The sequence below is a fragment of the Pristiophorus japonicus genome, chromosome 8, assembly GCF_044704955.1.
Source record: "Pristiophorus japonicus isolate sPriJap1 chromosome 8, sPriJap1.hap1, whole genome shotgun sequence".
Classification (NCBI taxonomy): Eukaryota; Metazoa; Chordata; class Chondrichthyes; family Pristiophoridae; genus Pristiophorus; species Pristiophorus japonicus.
In genome coordinates this window covers 207802781-207823201 of record NC_091984.1, presented here as the reverse complement: position 1 = coordinate 207823201, position 20421 = coordinate 207802781, and the positions used below count along the sequence as shown (strand labels likewise).

The 20421-nt window shown below is 40.6% G+C and overlaps 1 protein-coding gene across 6 annotated transcripts in view; it reads left to right on the top strand.

Annotated features, from left to right (window-relative positions):
* The first annotated feature begins 2049 nt into the window (after positions 1-2049).
* Positions 2050-20421, top strand: part of atxn2 (ataxin 2) — a 115555-nt gene continuing 97183 nt past the window's right edge. For 5 of the 6 annotated variants that reach the window (XM_070887868.1, XM_070887866.1, XM_070887864.1 and 2 more), the window contains exons 1-3: positions 2050-2425; positions 11838-11874; positions 17431-17490. In XM_070887868.1, the coding sequence (XP_070743969.1) occupies positions 2346-2425; positions 11838-11874; positions 17431-17490 (177 nt within the window). In that variant the 5' untranslated portion in view covers positions 2050-2345. The remainder of the gene's footprint in view (positions 2426-11837; positions 11875-17430; positions 17491-20421) is intronic. The other variant, XM_070887867.1, reaches the window with a different exon arrangement.

Sequence of the window (20421 nt, the reverse complement as noted above, 5' to 3'; positions counted from 1 at the left end):
ACAGGTTAGATGCAGAAAGAATGTTTCTGATGTTGGGGAAGTCCAGAACCAGGGGACACAGTCTTAGGATAAGGGGTAGGCCATTTAGGACTGAGATGAGGAGAAACTTCTTCACTCAGAGAGTTGGTAACCTGTGGAATTCCCTACCGCAGAGAGTTGTTGATGCCAGTTCATTGGATATATTCAAGAGGGAGTTAGATATGGCCCTTACAGCTAAAGGAATCAAGGGGTATGGAGAGAAAGCAGGAAAGGGGTACTGAGGTGAAGCATCAGTCATGATCTTATTGAAGGGTGGTGCAGGCTCGAAGGGCCGAATGGCCTACTCCTGCACCTATTTTCTATGTTTCTATGTCTATGTTTCTTGAAGTGGCCTTGCAAGCCATTCAGTTGGATGGAAGGCCTGCCACCGCCTTCTCAGGGGACGAGGGATGGACAATAAATGCAGCCTTGCCAGAATCATCAATGTACTGAGAACATTTTTTTTAATTGGGAGTTAAAATGGACCAATTTGATTGGGTGATTATGCGCGAACTAAGTTCATTGTAACCTTTCTAATCATCATAGGCAGTCCCTCGGACGAGGATGACTTGCTTCCACATGGGTTCACAGATGTTTCAATGAAGGACCCGATATTCCAGTCCTGAACTCCAATCGAAGGGATGGAAGATGCCTGTGCGAGGATTTTTTTCACATGTGATGACTGTTGCGTTGCACATCAGCCACCACACGGGCTCGACAGAGCTAGGCCTTTATCCAGTGGCAAGGGTTAACCAGGATGACTGGAGACCAGCTCTGCTGCACAGACCTAGTGTGCGCACATATCGCAGTGTGGGCTGACCTGTGCTGCCCCTGGGCCCTCGGCTGTTCTGGGCCCCGTATGCTCATTTGACGCACCTCTGCCACGATCTCTCACTGTTCCTCTGCCATGATCTCTCGCCGCTTCTCCGCCACAAACATTCACCGCAACTCCACCACAATCTCTCACTGTTCCTCCATCACGATCTCTCGCTGCTTCTCCACCACAAAAACATTCGCTGCACCTCCATGATCTCTCACCGCTCATCCGCCCTGACTTTCCCACTCCTCTGCTGTACCTGGGCCCTGCCGATGTTCCTGCCCACGCTCCAAACGCCGACCTGGGTTTTGATGACATCACCCTGTCGCCCATTTCAAAACCTTTCTAATGGCAACAATCAGCACCATGAACTAAACAGATAATGGTTACTTAAGCCAATTATTAAAGTGTGAGAAATCCTTCAATGCTAGACACCCTTGGGTGTGGCATACACAAGTAAAGCTGGGGTGCTCTAGATGCCAGACTTTAATTATAACGTTTAAATATGCGCTATTTTTTTCTTGATTGTGGACATGAACATGTACAAAAATGTTAGACACTTGTTTGAATACTTTTCCTTGTGGCAATTCACAAAAGGCCTTAAAAAAACCACAACAAAAAATTTCAGCCTACGTGCAAAGTCTAATCTCAATCTAGAGGTCACTCAGTTACGACTATGGAAAATAGCAACAACTCTTAAGAAATGGGCTGGGAAGTTATATTATTCACAATATGAAAGTGGTCAGAGTTCTACAGACTATTAACTGGTGCAAAAGGACTCCATTTATGCACTGGGCAGAAATGTTGTGTGTTCACACTGCTGCTTTGCCCCTGATAAGCTCAGGGTTTTTTTGCTGGCCATGGTTCCAGCGGCTCTGTGCAGCAATCCGGGCAAAGCGCATTCCCTCACGTGCCACTGCCGCACTCCCTCACAATCCAAATAAACCTCCGCCCCCACCCTCCGGCGTGAGGTCAAAGGTGAAAAAAATGGCCTAGAGGCGGAATGAAAAAGCAGGAATCCCATCGGTAAATCATGAACCGTCGGGGGAGCGGGGTGATGGGGGGGTGTAGAGAGGGCGAACTGCTGGTCGTCATGGAAGCCAATCCTGTATTTTTAAGGGGGGTGTGTGTGTGGGGTGGGGGACTCTCTCCCACAGCCACGGTGTGTCAATGCGCCAGTGGAGCGGCGGGTGCGCGCGCAGGCGGACCGGATCCTGTTTCTCTCTCGCTCTCGCTATCTCTCTCTCTCGCCGTGTTGTGGTGGCGGCTGAAGCGAAGCTTTGCGATAGCAACGGGCACCGCGGCGGCAACAACAACAACAACAACAACCCACCACCGGCCTATACACACACACAGCGGGCAAGCAGCCAGGCAGCGCATTCCTCGTCTGTCTGCGAACCAATTCCCCCACCCCCGGGTTTAAGCAGTGCTGTGGATGCCGGGCTGTGGACCGTGTTGTTAGGCGATCTGAAGTGACTCGAGCGGCGGCATCATCACCACCACCACCACCATGTCCATGAAACAGCCCAACAGCCGAAAGCTCGGCGGCGTCGGCGCTACCGGAGGAGGAGGAAGACAGTCTGGCGGCAGGTAATAAACACACGCACACACACCCTCCCCTCGCTCTCTAAACACTCCAGCTTTATCCCCAGGCTTTCCTGTCATCGCCGGCCACCAGGGCCCCGGGTTTACCCTTCAACATGCCGGGCCGGCGTCCGCCAGCAACGCAGAAACTTTGTTCAGGCCTAGCGCTCGGGCCTAACCTTCCAGGGGGCCGATGCCTAATGGGGATGTGGTCTACGTGCGTACATGAACTCGGCCCGGCATGCCAAAGGGCAAATAAATATCTGTTTAAAAAATATATATATATTCAAGAGATGTAGATTAAATACAGCGCGAGGATGTTTTGGATCCATTCCTTTAGAGAAACCCATAACGAGATATACAGCAGGCTCTGTTCAAAGTTTCTAAAACCTTTATTAAATTAATTTGCTTCAATCGCAAAAAATAACAACAATACACGATTGCTCTAGGTTTAAATGATGTAAGATAACATTTTGAAGAATAATTGTACTGTTTTTACTTAAAACCAAGATCATACCACTGGAAATTTCGAAGTAGTTTACAGTAAAGCTTCAACAATGAAGTTATAACATGACATGCAAAGCAGAATAACATTATGCAAGGCAACAATCTGAATACTGTTTTACATAAAGATCTAAATCTATTCTAGTGTCTCTAGTTTATTAACTTCAGTGAGTTTAACTGCTGTGCCTAAACAAGGAAATTAAACTTTTTATTTTGTTCCTGGTTGCAATGGATTTGTGCTGTACATTTTGTGACATTGTACAGTGTATACAGTATGAGCATTTTCCAGAACATTGTAAAATTAAATCTGCCACAGATAAACTTTTATAATGTTCTGAAAAATAATTTCATGCATATGCTTCAGACTTTATGTTGCAATAGAGTTAGTGACATGGCACTTTAAATCCTGTTTAAGTTGGTTTTGGTTTCCTTTTTAGTAAGTGCTTAAACTGGTTTAAAATTAACTTTGCCAAAGTTTTGTCTGCAATTACATAGCACATTGGCCTAAATAAGTCACTGCACATCAAAAAATGGTTATTGTATTAAGTGCTTAAAAATGTTTGGTGTGAAAGTTGCAAGTATTTTATTTCATTACAGCTGTGATGGTGTTCTACCCATGTGGTCTGGAATGGTGCGCTCCCCTCCCCCAAACAGACGATTGCAAATGTGTTGGGTTAGATTTGCAGTTACTTTTTAGATATTGATCAGTTTGTGTATGTATATGAGTTTTTAAAACCATTTCACTGTCTTTAGTGCTTGGCATTCTACTGTGTCCATTCATTGCTTTTATGAACATGATCTGACCATGTCAGGGAGAATGGGTTTTCAGTTATACCTGTCACAACAAGTGTAAGGATTGCTTCGTAAGACTTTCACCCAAAATCTTTTCATCTGTGCTGTTGAAAAACACACCATCTGACTTTTCAGGATATAATATAAATAGTTCAGCTTTAAATAATTTTATTGGAAGATCTCTAGTATTGTTTTCACAAAATTTCAAAAGTCTGAATTTAACCCTGAATGGGACCCTTAACCAAGGTGAACTTTGCAATGACTCTTAGTGGTATAATAGTTTTTCTTCTATATGTACACAGTTTAGTATTGATTACATGGCAGCATAAATGGGTGCCTGATTTAACACTAGTGTACAATTCTGGCTCCATCTGCAGGTCTCCTGTGTGTGATTTGCTTGATCTTGTATGCCTCTGATCATCTCGATGGCTTAGATTGAAAACTAAGCCCTTGACCTCATATTTAAGTTGGAAGTGCTGTCTCGATAAACACTTGGTAAATAAGTGTTTATATAATTTTATGCTTTGGAACTTTTGTGATCAGCAGGAACAAGTGAATTAAGAAAGAACTTGCATTTATAAAATGCTTTTCAGGATCTCAGGATGTCCCAATGTACTTCACAGCCAAAGAAATACAATATTTTTGAATTGTAGTCATTATTGTAAGCAAATATGGCAACCAATTTGTGCACACACAAAAGCAAGATTAATCTGTTTGTGATGGTGGTTGAAAGATAAATATTGTCCAGGACACTGGGAGAACTTCCATGTTCATCCTCTTCATAGAATGTCAAGGGATCTTTTAGATCTACCTGAGGGAACAGAGGTGTTTCAGTTTAACATGCCATGAAAGAAGCACATGCAACAGTTCAGCACATTCAGTAATTGTGGTCATATTTTGTTATATTCGTTCATGGGATGTGGGCATCGCCGACAGGGCCAGCATTTATTGTCCACCTCTAATTGTCCTTGAGATTGTTGGTGAGCTACCATTTCAGAGGGAAGTTTAGAGTCAATCACATTGCTGTGGATCTGGAGTCACATAGGCCAGACCAGGTATGGGTGGCAGATTTCCTTCCCTCAAGGACATTAGGGAACCAGATGGGGTTTTACGACAATCCGATAGTTTTACTAGCTTTTTTTATTCCAGATTTTATTTAATTAACTGAATTTAAATTCCACAGCTGCAGTGGTGGGATTTGAACTCCCGTCTCCAGATCATTAGTCCAGGCCTCTGGATTACTACACCAGTAACATAACCATTGTGCTACCGTACCCAGGAAGTCGGGCTTGAACTCATGATCTACTGTCTGAGAAGTGAGAGCGTTACCATTGTAGTCAACACTGCTACACTTATTTTTCCATTTTGGTTTCTCGGGTCACACATGGCACAGCCAGAGGAAAAGCAATGTTTTGTTAATTTCCATGCAGTCCTCTTCCTCTTGTACCCTTAAAAAAAACATTATTTTTTTTTCCATATTGCTGTAACCTCATTCCGATGACTCTGCTCATTAGAAATTGGGTTGAGAATGTGCAAGCTCAGTTCATGTTGGCCCTTTCAGACAGCAGGCAAAGAGGAGGCTTTAACCTATTTGCCTGAGTTGAACTGAAACGTGGGTGAAAGGACAGTGTAGTAATCCACTTTGCCGTACAGTCCCTTGCACATTTTTTGTTTGAGTTAGGTGTGCACAAGTAACTGTTTAATTTACTGTAGTTTTATAGAATACCTGATCCAAGAATAACGTATTCCCTTAGTTATTCATAAGAAATAGGAGCAGGAGTAGGCCATTTGGCCCCTCGAGCCTGCTCCGCCATTCAATAAGATCATGGCTTATCTGATCTTGGCTTCCACTCCACTTCCCTGCCTGCTCCCCATAGCTCCCTGTTCATTCAAAAATCTGTCTCTCTCACCTTAAATATATTCAATGACCCAGCCTTCACAGCTCTCTGGGGTAGAGAATTCCAAAGATTCACAACCCTCTGAGAGAAGAAATTCCTCCTCATCTCTGTTTTAAATGGGCGACCCGCATATTCTGAAACTATGCCCCCTAGTTCTAGCTTCCCCCACGAGGGGAAACATCCTTTCTGCATTTACCCTGTCAATTCCCCTCATAATCTCATACGTTTCAATAAGATCACCTTTCATTCTTCTAAATTCCATTGAGTGTAGGCTCAACCTTTTTTAAGACAACCCTTTCATCTCAGGAATCAACCTCGTGAACCTTCTCTGAACTGCCTCCGATAAGTATATCCCTCTTTCAATAAGGAGACCAAAACTGTACGCAGTACTGTAGGCATGGTCTCACCAATACCCTGTACAGTTGTAGCAGGACTTACCTGCTTTTATACTCCATCCCCCTTGCAATAAAGGCCAACATTCCATTTGCCTTCCTGATTACTTGCTGCACCTGCATGTTAGCTTTTTGAGTTTCATGCACAAGGACCTCCACATCCCTCTATACCGTAGCACTTTGTAATCTCTCTCCATTTAGCAAATAATTTGCTTTTGATTAATTCAGCATTTGATAGTAAGCAAACAAAACGCGGGCTATTTTATGAATATGTGCTGCAGTTGGGGACCTTTTACTACTGGCCACACATTAGGAACGTGGAAGTGCTTCACTTTAATTAGTTTTTCAATCAGTGCAGTGAACATTTTTCTATTGTAGAGCTGCTGCTTGGGTTATGTTTCTTTAGAAGTGTGGAAAATGTACACTTCTATTTTATTTACTCCCTTTTCAAATTTTTGAACATAAACAATTCTATGAATTGTCTGTATTGTACAATATTTGTATAGTATGCAACCTCCTGAGTAGAGGTAATTAATTAATTTCCTACATCACAGCAGTGACTACACTTCGAAAGTACTTAATTAGTTGTAAAGTGCAGAAAATGCTGGAAATACTCAGCAGGTCAGGCAGCATCTGTGGAGAGAGAAAGAGTTTACGTTTCAGGTCGATGACCCTTCATCAGAACATAAAAATAGGAGCAGGAATAGGCCATTCTGCCCTTTGAGCCTGCTCCGCTATTCAATAAGATCATGACTGATCTACCTCAACTCCATCTTCACCATAATCTTGGATTCCCTTAATATCCAAAATTCTATCGATCTTTGTCTTGAATAGACTCAATGCTGAGCATCCACAGCCCTCTGGGGTAGAGAATTCAAAAGATTCACGACCCTTTGAGTGAAGACATTTCTCCTCATCTCCGATCTTCCGGTCGGAGGATTCCTTTGGATGGTCATTATCACATTGCTGTTTGTGGGAGCTTGCTGCGTGCAACTTGGCTGCCGCGTTTCCCACATTACAACAGTGAATACATTCCAAAAGTATTTCATTCGCTGTAAAGTACTTTGGGATGTCCACTGGTTGTGAAAGGCGCTATATAAATGCAAGTCTTTTTTAAAAAAGCTTTAATATATCCATTAAGTCTTACATTTTGTAGGGAATTTGTTCCCTCTGATTGAGCTTAGCTCTAACCAGTATTTGCTAAATTTACGAACTGTTCAGTGGCACTAGTTTCAGAATACTTGGGATTTCAACACAAAAAATTACAAGGGAACGGCATATTCACTTTCAAAGGATAAACCTCAGTCAAACCAGAGTTAGTGCAAATCAATCAAAGTAATTCTTCCCCTTTCTACCCCAACATGAGACAATCTAGCAGCTGTTTCAGATGGTGCTATTCTGGGCAGTCTGAGTTTAAAAAAAAAAAATTAAATAGGAATCTAGAAATGAGTGTGGCCTGGAGGTTCCACTAGGTTGTGTGCTGGCTTTTTCAGTGCAGTTCGCCTGAAATGGACCAAACTAGCCCAACAGATTGAGGAATTTCAAGCGCAAATTACATCCAGTGCAAATTAAGTTTGTAAAAACATTGCACTGGAACTGGCCACGCCACCAGATTGAATTAATAACCATGGCAAATTTCCGCTAATTGCACCCGTTTGCGGGCCTTCGAGGAGGCTCTTAAAATTAAGCATTTTTTTTAATGCATAAGGACACTAATAGGCATCTTATTAAATGCTTTTAAATATTGAAGTATTTTGGGTTGGAGGTGTTCATCCAAAGGAATCCTCTGACCGGAATTTTAGTTCCAGGCATTCAAAAGCAAGTAAAACTTAGCACATTTGGGGATTTTGAGCATTTATCAACAAAAGCTGGAAAAAAGTTGTTTAAAAGTTGCGTTTTTAAAAGCAAAGTGTATTCATACAAGTTTTTTTCAACATGCCCATAACCCCTGCTTTTAAATAATGCACATATATGAAATTGTGAACTATTGTATAGAAATGTTAGAGTATTATCAATTGCTTGGTTAAGTCTGCATAAGAACAGCATGTGGATGACACGCTACACTTCTTTTACGTTTGGGGAAATACTTGAGTTCTGCTTGGTAACTCTTTTTACAGGGTAGCTGATACTGAATTCTTGGCACTTTTGGGGATCATACCTGTGTTACACTATATATATTTTAAATAGCACCAGAACAATCACCTGAGCAGATTTAAAAATCATTTGCTTATGGGTAACATAGAAACATAGAAAATAGGTGCAGGAGTAGGCCATTCGGCCCTTCGAGCCTGCACCACCATTCAATATGATCATGGCTGATCATGCAACTTCAGTACCCCATTCCTGCTTTCTCTCCATACATCTTGATCCCTTTAGCCGTAAGGACCACATCTAACTCCCTTTTGAATATATCTAATGAAGTAGCCTCTACAACTTCCTGTGGTAGAGAATTCCACAGGTTCACCACTCTCTGAGTGAAGAAGTTTCTCCTCATCTCGGTCCTAAATGGCTTACCCCTTATCCTTAGACTGTGACCCCTGGTTCTGGACTTCCCCAACATCGGGAACATTCTTCCTGCATCTAACCTGTCCAATCCCGTCAGAATTTTGTGTTTCTATGAGGTCCCCTCTCATTCTTCTAAATTCCAGTGAATATAAGCCTCGTTGATCCAATCTTTCTTCATATGTCATTTAATTTATTTAAACTTATGCAGCTGTTTATTGCACAGGATCATTCATCAAATCGGTTAGATTTTAACATTAAAATGACCGATATAGTGAAACATATTTCCATGAGGTGCAGTTTGATTTCCTCTCTCATTCAGGAAATATGGGAGGGTAGAAAACAGCAATGTTTGGGAAGGGGGGCATAAATGTGGGGCCATCCTGGGAATCAGCCTGGTGAACCTTCGCTACACTCCCTCAATAGCAAGAATGTCCTTCCTCAGATTAGGAGACCAAAAATGTACACAATATTCAAGGTATGCCCTCACCAAGGCCCTGCACAACTGCAGCAAGACCTCCCTGCTCCTATACTCAAATCCTCTCGCTATGAAGGCCAACATGCCATTTGCCGCCTTCACCGCCTGCTGTACCTGCATGCCAACTTTCAATGACTGATGTACCATGACACCCAGGTCTCGTTGCACCTCCCCTTTTCCTAATCTGTCACCATTCAGATAATATTCTGCCTTCCTGTTTTTGCCACCAAAGTGGATAACATCACATTTATCTACATTATACTGTGTCTGCCATGCATTTGCCCACACACTCACCTGTCCAAGTCACCCTGCAGCCTCTTGGCATCCTCCTCACAGCTCACACTGCCATCCAGTTTAGTGTCCTCTGCAAACTTGGAGATATTGCATTCAATTCCTTTGTCTAAATTATTAATGTATATTGTAAATAGCTGGGGTCCCAGAATTGAACCTTGCGGTACCCCACTAATCACTGCCTGCCATTCTGAAAAGGACCCGTTTATTCCTACTCTTTGCTACCTGTCTGCCAACCAGTTCTCCAGTCACGTCAATGCATTACGCCCAATACCATGTGCTTTAATTTTGCACACCAATCTCTTGTGTGGGACCTTGTCAAAAGCCTTTTGAAAGTCCAAATACACCACATCCACTGGTTCTCCCTTGTCCACTCTACTAGTTACATCCTCAAAAAATTCTAGAAGATTTCTCAGCAAGTAATGTACAATAATTTCTTTGTTATTGCATTGGCTTAATGCATCATTCTGTAAATACCAGTATTTATAGAAATATCAGTTTGGGTCCTGCCAGGACCACTCTGATGTGATCTCATTACAGCCTTCGTCCAAGCATGGATAGAGGCTAAATTTCAGAGGTGAGGGGAGAGTGACTGCCCTTGACATTAAGGCAGCATTCAGCTGAGTGTGTCATTTGGAGCCAAAGTAAAAGTGAGGTTAATGGGGATCGGGGGGGGGGGGGGGGGGGGGAGGGAAACTCTCCACTGGATGGAGTCATACCTGGCACAAAGTAAGATAGTTATGGTTGTTGGAGGCCAGTCATCTCAGCCATAGGACATTGCTGAAGGAGTTCCTCATGGCAGTATCTTAGGCCCTCCATCATAAGGTCAGACTGGGGCAGTTTGCTGATGATTGCACACTGTTCAGTCAAATTCACAATTCTTCAGATAATGAAGCAATCTTATGTCCACATGCAAGACCTGGATGACATCCAGACGTGGACTAAGTGGCTAAGTGAACCACGCAAGTGCCAAGAAATGACCATCTCCAACAAGAGAGAGAGCCTAAAAACCTCCCCATGACATTCAATGGCATTACCATTGCCAAATCTCCCACCAACATCCTGGGGGTCACCAGTAACCGTAAACTCAATTGGACCAACCACATAAATACCATGGCCACTAGAGCAGGTTAGAGGCTGGGTGTACTGAAGTGAGTTGCTCACCACCCGCCTACACAAAGCCTCTCCAACATCTACAAGGTACAAGTCAGGAGAGTGATGAAATACTCTCCAGTTGCCTGGATGAGTAAAGCTGCAACAACACTTGATAAATACCATCCAGGACAAAGTAGTCTGCTTGATTGGCAGGCTATCCACCAGGTCCCTCCATCAGCAGCGTATCGTGGCTGCAGTGTGTACAATATACAAGATGCACTGCAGCAAGTCGCCAAGGCTTCTTCAGCAGCACATTCCCAAACCTGCAACCTTCACCACCAAGAAGGACATTGGCAGCAGACTCACGGGAGCACCATCACCTCCCAAGTTCTCCTCCAAGTAAAATACCGTCCCGATCTGGACAAATTACCGTTCCTTCATCGTCGCTGGGTCAAAATCCTGGAACTATGTACTTAACAGCATTGTGGGAGTACCATCACCACGTGGTAGCAGTTCAAGAAGAAGGTCCGCTACCACCTTCCCGAGAACAACTACGAATGGGCAATATATTGCCAGCGATGCCGATAGTCAGTGAATAAATCATTTTTAAAAAGTAACCTAATGCATTTCAGAGGTGGTTGCACGAAGATTGTTCAGTTTATTTTCTATCTGGATTTTGCAAGGTAGAGCAAGCGGGCTTCAACTCGAATAACTAGAAAAGTAAATGAAATCAGCTGCTGCTGTGAATATCATCTTGTTTGTGACTACAGGTTTATGAAAAAGAAAGAGAGACTTGCGTTTATCTGGGGCATTTCACAACCACCTGACACCCAAAAGCACTTTACAGCCAATTAAGTACTTTTTTTTTGAAGTGTATTCACAGTTGTAATGTAGGAAAAGCGGCAGCCAATTTGCACACAGCAAGCTTCCACAAACAGCAATATGATAATGACTAAACAATCTGTTTTAGTGATGTTGGTTGAGGGATAAATATTGGCCAGGACACCGAGGATAACTCCCCTACTCTTCTTCAAAATAGTGCCATAGGATCTTTTATGTCCACCCGAGAGAGTAGACGGAGCTGCGGTTTAATGTTTCATCGGAAAGATGGCACCTCCGACAGTGCAGCACTCCCTCAGTACTGCACTGGCATGCCTGCCTAGATTTTTATGCTCCAGTCCCTGGAGTGGGACTTGAACTTACAACCTTCTGATTGAGATAAGACTGCTACCTAGTGACTTTGTGTTGGTCATTAGCTGGGCATACAGTGGCATTATTTAAAATTGTGTTTGCACAATCCTTTTCCTGGAGTAAAATATTCCATGTTGTGAAAGTAAGATCTGATATTTTCTTTGGTAATGTTTTCTTTTCATTCAGTTCTGGTTTGAAAACATTTTAGATCATCATTATTATACTGCCTTGCTAATGCTTTTGATGCTAACGTGAATGTAATAATGTTGTTCCAGAGGACGCAGCAGTGGAAAAGGACCTCCACAGTCTACAGTAAGTACAATGCTTTATATACTAACATTTTAGTATATTTTACTGTATTTTTTGCTAGCCGTTAAATATAATTGGAAATTTTTAATGAGGTGCATGATTAAAAGAAAATATTTAAGTTGATTTTTCACTGATTCTATTTGTTATGAAGTCTTGTATCTACACAATTGTAATTTGCACAGCAGCATGCTTGATATGCTGAGCTAATTCCCTTCAGATTATATTTCCAGAAAATAAGTGTGTTACCTAACTAATTGGAATCAAAAGTGTGGTTTTTGCCGTGATAAATCAATTTACTATGAAGCAAGATTTTATTGTGTCCAGTAGTATACAAAGCGTATGTGCAATGACAATCAGCAGAGGTTGTTCATCGTGTGAGTAAAATTGTCTTTCCAGCTTTAGAATGGAGCCGAGAAATGCTTAAAGCAAACTAAAAATCATTTTTAAAACTGATAATTTTTTTCCATTGCTTTGTAGCTTGTAATGCAAAGTATTAAAAGCTTTCAATTAATTTTGATCAGCAAAGCAAACATCAGAACGCAATACAAGCAGCTGCACTCTGCCCCTTATCCAATTTGCCTCCTGTTCAGTTTTGGACTTGGCAAAAGATGGCAACCCTTTTGCCAACCCTATGTGAGAGTTTAGACTTGGCATACTGGAATACGCAAGTAGTGATGCTGACATGATTAAAGAGTGAAATTTTATGTAAGATAATAAAGCAAATACTAGTGAACATTAAAGTGGGTACCATGTGATGTTTCATATTATTGGAAGTACTATTATGGGAAGAAAAGGGAAGCACAACTAGAGGACACATATAAGATAAGTCACTAATAACTCCAGTAGGGAATTCAGGAGAAATCTCTTTACCCAGAGAGCGGTTAGAATGTGGAACTCACTACCACAAGGAGTAGTTGTGAATACAATAAATGCATTTATGGGGAAACTAGATTAACATATGAGGGAGAAAGGACTAGAAAGCTATGCTGATAGGATTGGATGGGGTGGGAGAAGGCTCGTGTGAAGCATTAGCACCGACACAAACCAGTTAGGCTGAATAGCCTGTTTCTAATATGGACAAATGGCTGCGCAGTGACAGTTGATGTTATTTGAGAAAAAGCATAGCATAACTACAGAATAAAAATATTTGAGTTCAAGGTGAACCAAGAATGGGGTACTGTTTCATGATGTGCAATGGTTTTGCCATACAATGCTGTAAAGCAATCAGTGAGTGCTTTTCGGATGAATACAAACAAAGCTTGTACAGAATCAGCAGTACATCATAAACAATATAATTGCATGTGGGGTCAAATGGAAAATGCAAACAAAACTCTGTGGTATATGCTTAGCAACACCATAGTGAGTGGAAAGGGAGCTTCTACTATTTCATTTAGAACAATCAGCAATTAAGATATTTACTGTTATGCTGGCAGCCCTGGGGGAAAGCCACTACCATTTGTAATATAGAAGGACACTATCCAAGGATAAAATTGCACCTGGCATGTACAGAAAAAGATTGCATGACTGGATTTAATGCAGGACAAAATAAGAACTGCTTCAAATTGAAGGTCTAGTGTGTTGCTATGTAAATTTTCTCTTTCTATGATGGATGCTTATTGTCAACATTTAAAGTGGCTGTTAAGAAACTTATTTGTCAGTGCAAAATTGCCAATTTGGTCAAAATTCTGGGAGGAATGATCAGCCAATGTCAAGTCATGAATTTGGTTGTAAACAAACTATTTAGGAATGCTTTGGGGAATTAATCAAAAATAGATTGTCCGACAATCATAAAATTACACCAAGGTAGAAACCTAGACTAAGTGCTGCAATGGATATGGGACTCCATGCAGCAGGTCAAAGCAGACTCCATTATTTGGGGATTTAAAATGTATCAACATCATGTGTAGAAGTGAGGAGTATCTGATGGAAGATTTTTCTAGCACCTCGCAATTAACCACTGATTACTAATGAGCTTTAGTTTTGCGGTAAGAAGGTTCGACAAAATCAGAATATGAAGCAGTATTTTTACTCATAGATTCCACTGGGGAAATGGTGCAGAGGTTTTTGCTGACCGTCATGGGACATATTCATTATATTGTTTCCAGTTTAGATTTTACTGAAATTAGTTTTAGGTTGGAGGAAGTTGTCCAGACACAATATAGTAAAAAATTCACTTTGTTCCCATTATAGTGTCATCACAGCATTTAAATCTCTCCTTAAATACAGTACAGTACATGGACCAGTGTTTGAAGGACATTTTAAGAATAATTAACTGTGTTTCCTAATGTTTGAGCTTTGTAATTAAACAGTCATGTAAGTAAATGAATGTAAAGTGTGAAGTGAAGCTCGTGAATTTGTCACTAGGCAAATCTTGAGGGCTGGAATAAAAAGTACTGGATGTTGGGATTGAGACCACGGTTCATTATTTGCACAACGCTGCATTAGCTTTGAAGTTGCTCTGCGGAATTTATTACATGAGTTAGAGAACTAGTAACAAAAACAATCCTAGGTTTAAATAGAAGACATGCTATGCAATTTTTGGTGTCTTATTTGAAATGGGTGAATCATATACTGTCTTTTCCCATCCAAGTAATGTGATGTGCTTTGTGTGGCACTTTACAGTATGCCCTCTATTAAGTCCATGAGCTTTCACGTGGAGTGATGCTAATAATAGATGAACATGTAGAAGACAGTTTGCTGGGGACTATTTGTGTTCAATTTCAAGTATGTGAGGAAATTGAAAGCATATGGAACAGAGAAATCTTTAGGATTACATTAAATTGGATTACAAAAGCTGATGAACTGGCAGGTAGTGGGAGGAGGGAGAAAAGGGAATAATTTAAGAAAACTGGCCATAATTTGTGAATTAGAAATTTTAAGAACTGAAGGAAAAAAAGTTGATCAAGTTGATTGTGAGGGGAAGCATCGCAAATTGAAGCTTCACTGGGATATGGATTTGCATCCCTTCTGCCTTGTAGTGCAGAATTGTTGATTTTAGCTAGGCTGTAGAGTGCTTCTTACTGAGGAGGAGAGGGAGTACAATTTATTGAGCTGTTGTTGTGTGGCTCCAGTGTTCAACAAAAAGTGGTTTATCTTTTGATTTTTTTAAAACCATTTTTAAGAAATTATTTTGTATCTTGCTCTTGCACTTTGTGAAGAAGAAATTAAGGAAGTTGGGATCACTTGGGCTCATAGGCAGTCTGTGCCCCACACCAACTGTGTTGATGTGCTTTTGAAATAGTTTGCAGTTTATCGCTGCCAGGTACTGTCTCTGTACATACTGGTCTCCCTAGAGAAGGTGGTGGCATCTTAACCCACGTTGAAGAAGGACTGCTGATTATTGACAGAGTTGTGAATCTTTTGCTGCCCTTATTACGTGGTGTAATTTTTGGCAGTGGAGCTGTAGAATTTTGCAGTAGGAGCTGCATTCAGCATCATTATAGATGTTCAATCTAATAGCATTTTCATAGAGAGGTGAAGTAACAGGAAGAGGTAGAGCAGTTATTGAAGTAGCACAGACCAATGGAAGTGATTGAAACTGCAAAGGCTCAATTGTTGAGAGCCATTACCAACCACAACAGTTATGTTTGTGGAATATGTGCAAATGACAGATGAATTATTACTCACAATAACCTGCTATTGTAGGAATGGAGCAAGCAAGATAAAGGTACCCTGCCGGAGTGGGGGGAATCTCTGACTCAGCTGATAGTGGGGATGATTGAGCTTAGCAGGCCTAAAGCAATGTATCTTCTGGCTCATTGTGAGCAATGTTACAGGAGGTTTAACTAGTAATTGTAAACGTGGATATATTCTAAAATGAAGTACAGAGTGAAATCAGAAGTATAGATGCAACGCATTTTTATTACAACACGTGCATAAGCTTTTCAAGTAACACAATTTGGCTTTATTTTCCTGGGTGATTTTCTCCCTCATCTCCTAATGCTGTTGACTTCTTGTTGGGATACAGGTGCTAGTTACCCTCAGGATTTCCTAAGTGACCATTATTAATCTATGAGCCTAGACCGTGAGTGTTGGCAGGTTGTTTGTGAATTAGTATCACCGTCGAGTCCAACTCATTCCTCACCCAACATCCATATACATTCTCTTCCATCAGGACTCCTGATAGTTGGATAGTGATCAGGAGCAGGTAGCAACTTATTTTCTCTCCTCCTTAGCCCAAGGGCAGTGAGCCTAATCCCTCATCCCTGCCCATTTATCAGGCCATGATCAGACCCTGATGCCTTCCTTTCCTATGTACCCTGCTGCTGTCTAAAATTGCTGATTAGGTAGCCACAATTTGTTTTTGAACCACAATTGTGATTTTGTGGGGAGAGACCTTAATTGTCATGCAAAAAATATGCCAACCTAATGTATCTATCTGATGCGTTTACCGAGGATATATGTGACTAATTGAGCCATTAATAAACTCCACCCACCCCAGTCAAAGAAACATTTGCGAACCAGAATAGAAGTTACATTTGTTCACTGAACATTAGTGTTTTAATACAGAAGTTCTGATGCAAGCAGAACTATAATAGTCCCATTGGTATGTAGCTCTGAATAAGCAAATTCACCATCCAATCAGATTACTGTTGCAGTCATTTTCTGTTCTCAAGTGATGTGCACAAATAAAAGCTTATAAAAAACTCATGGCACTGCCGAGCACTTATGTACATTTCCCTTTTAAACGTTTGCACTCCTCCATTGAGAATAATAGATTCCACGGGGACCAGAGACATTTTTTGGTATAACTAGAGATTGTAGTAAGCTTGAGAGTTGACTACAGTTAACTGACTGGAGCAAGTTTTGTTCAAAGATACATTTTTGCTGGTAAAAGGATTAAAGCTCCACTGCAGTTCTTCTTTAATTTGGACTATCATTATTAAATCTAGGTTCATATGCAATCCTTTTTAGAGATTTAAAAAAAAATCAAACTGCACCCATATGGTTTGTTCTGAGATGAGAACGTGAGCATCCTACAAAGATGGAAACTGTTGGTAAAGAATCTGTCTTTGTGGATTTTTTTCAACTTTCATGGCTTATTGCCTGCCTGCAGGGTTGTGCACCTACAACTAGAATGGGGAAAAGTGTATTGGTTTTGTGGTAACCGTTGAAATGTGCACTTGAAGGGGAATTGGAAGGATTTGACAGACTAGCTAAAATTTGAAGATGATTCTGTTTCGAAAAGGTCACATGGCAGGCAATCTTGACCCGTTTTTGATCAAACGTACTAGTACAGATTCATAATTACAAGCCTCTAATTTGCCTGTAAAACGTGGTGGGTTGTGCTCTCTCTTTATTCCACCCATCTCTGAATATGGACCATGTGGGGTTTTCTGTACACGTCCTTGCCTTCTAACCAGCCTGATCACTGCTGTTAGTCTATTTGACCTACTTTTTGCTATGTTAAATAGCAGTGGTGTATGTTAGAAAGACAAGATTTGTTTAGTGAATACTGTACACAGTTTTTAAGTACACTTGTGCTCGATCAAAACAAATAATTTACTTTTATCAATTAGTGTAGTAAACTAATTTTTCTTAATTTTTCTTTCTTCCCAGATTCCATATGATGGAATATATGCAAACATGCGTATGGTCCACATTCTTACGTCAGTTGTAGTAAGTACACATTCATGAACAATTTAAAAACTTCATTCTGACATTCTCAACATAATTGATCACGAGAAACTGTATATAAAGTATTTTCTTAATTACTACTGGGTGAGCCCAGGAATAGTTTTATGTAATTGTGGCAACTATTTCAATAATTGTATGAAACTACAAAGATGTTGAAGGTTGTACGATTGGACATTACAGAAGCTGAAGTTTTTATTTTGGTAAAACAAACCATTTGGAATCTATCAGAATTTTTCTTTCTGACTCAATTGTTCCTCAATAATTTGCCATAATAAAGGGATTCTCTCCCTAAACCAATATCCCTAAATTACACTGTTGCCTTGTGAATTTTAAACATTCTACCTCCACCCATCTCAGTTTGTCCTTTACAGCTGTATATAACCCAAGTCACGAGACCGGCCATAAACACAAGATGGCCAAAAATGCTCTCCAATCCCAAACATGAGGCCCCTGCTAACCGATCTTAATGACCGTGTGTGGGTCACATTTGTGGCTGCTGCTCTCTGGTCTGGTGTTTGAGTCGTTTGTGGGGGTGACTAGTAGTCTTCATAGATTAATTGCTCCAGCACAAGAGAGGCAAGTGAAGAAACAATTGCTGGCAGCCCAACTCAGTCTCTCATTATCTGCAGCAATATTTGCAAGATCAAGAATATGGATAATGGAAATCCAAGTAATTTAGGTTCCTTTGTAAATTTTTAAGAATAATGATCAATATATTTAAAACTATTACCACAATGAATCCTCCACTATAGATGTCATCTAGTGCTAACTATGGCGCTCCATTGGCAGTACTGATAGACAATGGTTAGTTTTATGTAACTGCAAAAAAAAACACAAAAAACTTGCAGATAAAATTGAAATTGCATGATTTGTAAATACTGGAAAGTTCTTTCCCGGTTGGAATTCAGTTGGGTTCAGATGTCTGTTCTAAATTATTTAAAGGGAATATGAGGGGCATCATATCATATATGTTCTTCCTCTCCCTTCACTTCAAATAGTTTGTCTGATAGACATCTCTTCCTGAGAGCAGATATTTATATAGTTCTAAATGCGCAGCCAGTTCTTGAAGACCAGATAGTACCTGAGCCTTGGTTTATTTCAATGACTGGCATGGCTTTCAAGATTTGGAAAAATGCTCATTCTACGTTTCTGCAGTTAAGCAGAAAGTTGCTTTTCGATTTACATCAATGTAACTATGTAGTCTCTGAGTAGATGCATTTGGTGAGCTTTTCTGCTGAGCTTTATGGGGAACATTGGAACATTCAATCCCATGAGCCTGCTCCGCCATTCAATTAGATCATGACTGATTTGCACCTCAACTACATTTAACCTGCTGTAGCTTCATATCCCTTGATACTCTTCCCGTACAAAAATCTATTGATCTCTGTCTTGAAAGCTCCAATTGTCCCAGCCTTTTGGGGAAATAATGCCAGATGTCTACTATCCTTTGTGTGGAAAATGTGCTTCATGATTTTGTTCCTGAATGGCTCTAATTTTAAGATCATGTCCCCTTGTTCTTGACTCCCCCACCAGAGGAAATAGTTTCTCCATATCTACCCTATTGAATCCTTTTAACATTTAAACACCTCGTTCAGATCACCCCTCAATCTTCTATACTCCAGGGAATACAAACCAAGTTTATGCAACTTGTCCTCATAATTTAACACTCTAAGGCCCTGTATCGTTCTGAAAAATAATTCAATTTCTCAAGCTGCCACGGTGGGATTTTAATTAACATTCTTTAGATTGTTAGACCAGGCCACTGATTACTAGCACAGTAACATAACTACCATAATACCATACGCATGGAGCAATTACTTTACATTGAAAATATGTTGCCCTAAACCATAGAATCTGCAGCACAGCAGAGGCCATTTGGCCCACATGCCTGTTTTGTTCCAACTCTGGAGCTTTCTACTCTAATACCATTTCCCTGTCCTTTCTCTGTATTCGGTTATGTTCTTTCTTTTCAAATACTTAAATTAATTCTCATTCAAATACTGTCGTAGCCTCTGGCATATTGTAAAGCCTCCCATGTTCCAGTAACTTGGTGTGAACAGATTCTTAGCTTCCTCTTTATTGTTCTAGTTAATCAGTGCAACCTTGTTACTGATTTGTCAAACAGTGGTACTATTTATCTATTATATGTTAGCTTGGTAGCACTCTCCTCTTGAATGAGAATATTATGGATTTATGCCGTACTACAGACTTGAGCATGTAATCACATCAGTGCAGTACTGACTGAATGCTTCATTAGTGGAAGTGCTTTCGTTTGGATGAGATGTTAAACTGAGACTGTGTCCGCCAGTTTTGGTAGATGTAAACAATTCCATGGCAATATTCGAAGAAGAGCAGAGAGTCTGGCCAAAATTCTTTCTTCAACTAACACCATTAAACAGATGAACAGGTCATTGATTCATTTTCTGTTTGGGTCATCTTGAGGACATGAAACAGCACTATATATATGCAAGTTATTTTCCTTTACACTCTCAAAAGCTTTCAGAAGTTTTAAAATTAGCCCTACCCATCCTTCTCTGTTCTGATTTTAAAAACATTTGCGCCTCATAGCTATAACCTCTCATTCTGTTACAATTTTAGTAAATTTTTATACAGCATCCTTTTCGTGGCTCTAGTGTCCTTTTTATAAAGCGATGTAGATTGCATGAGGTACTCCAATTGCCATCAAACCAATATGCTGTATAAATTCAATATAATTTCCTTGCTTCTATATTCAATGTCCCTATGTATAAACCCAGAATCCCATTTGCCTTTTTAAGGGCTGTTCTACTTGCACTCACTCCTACCATTTAAAGATTTACATATCTACAACTATAGATCTGATTCTTGCTATTTAGGGTATGCTTCCTTTCTCTATTCTTCTTCCCAAATATGCCATTTTACATTTCTCTGAAC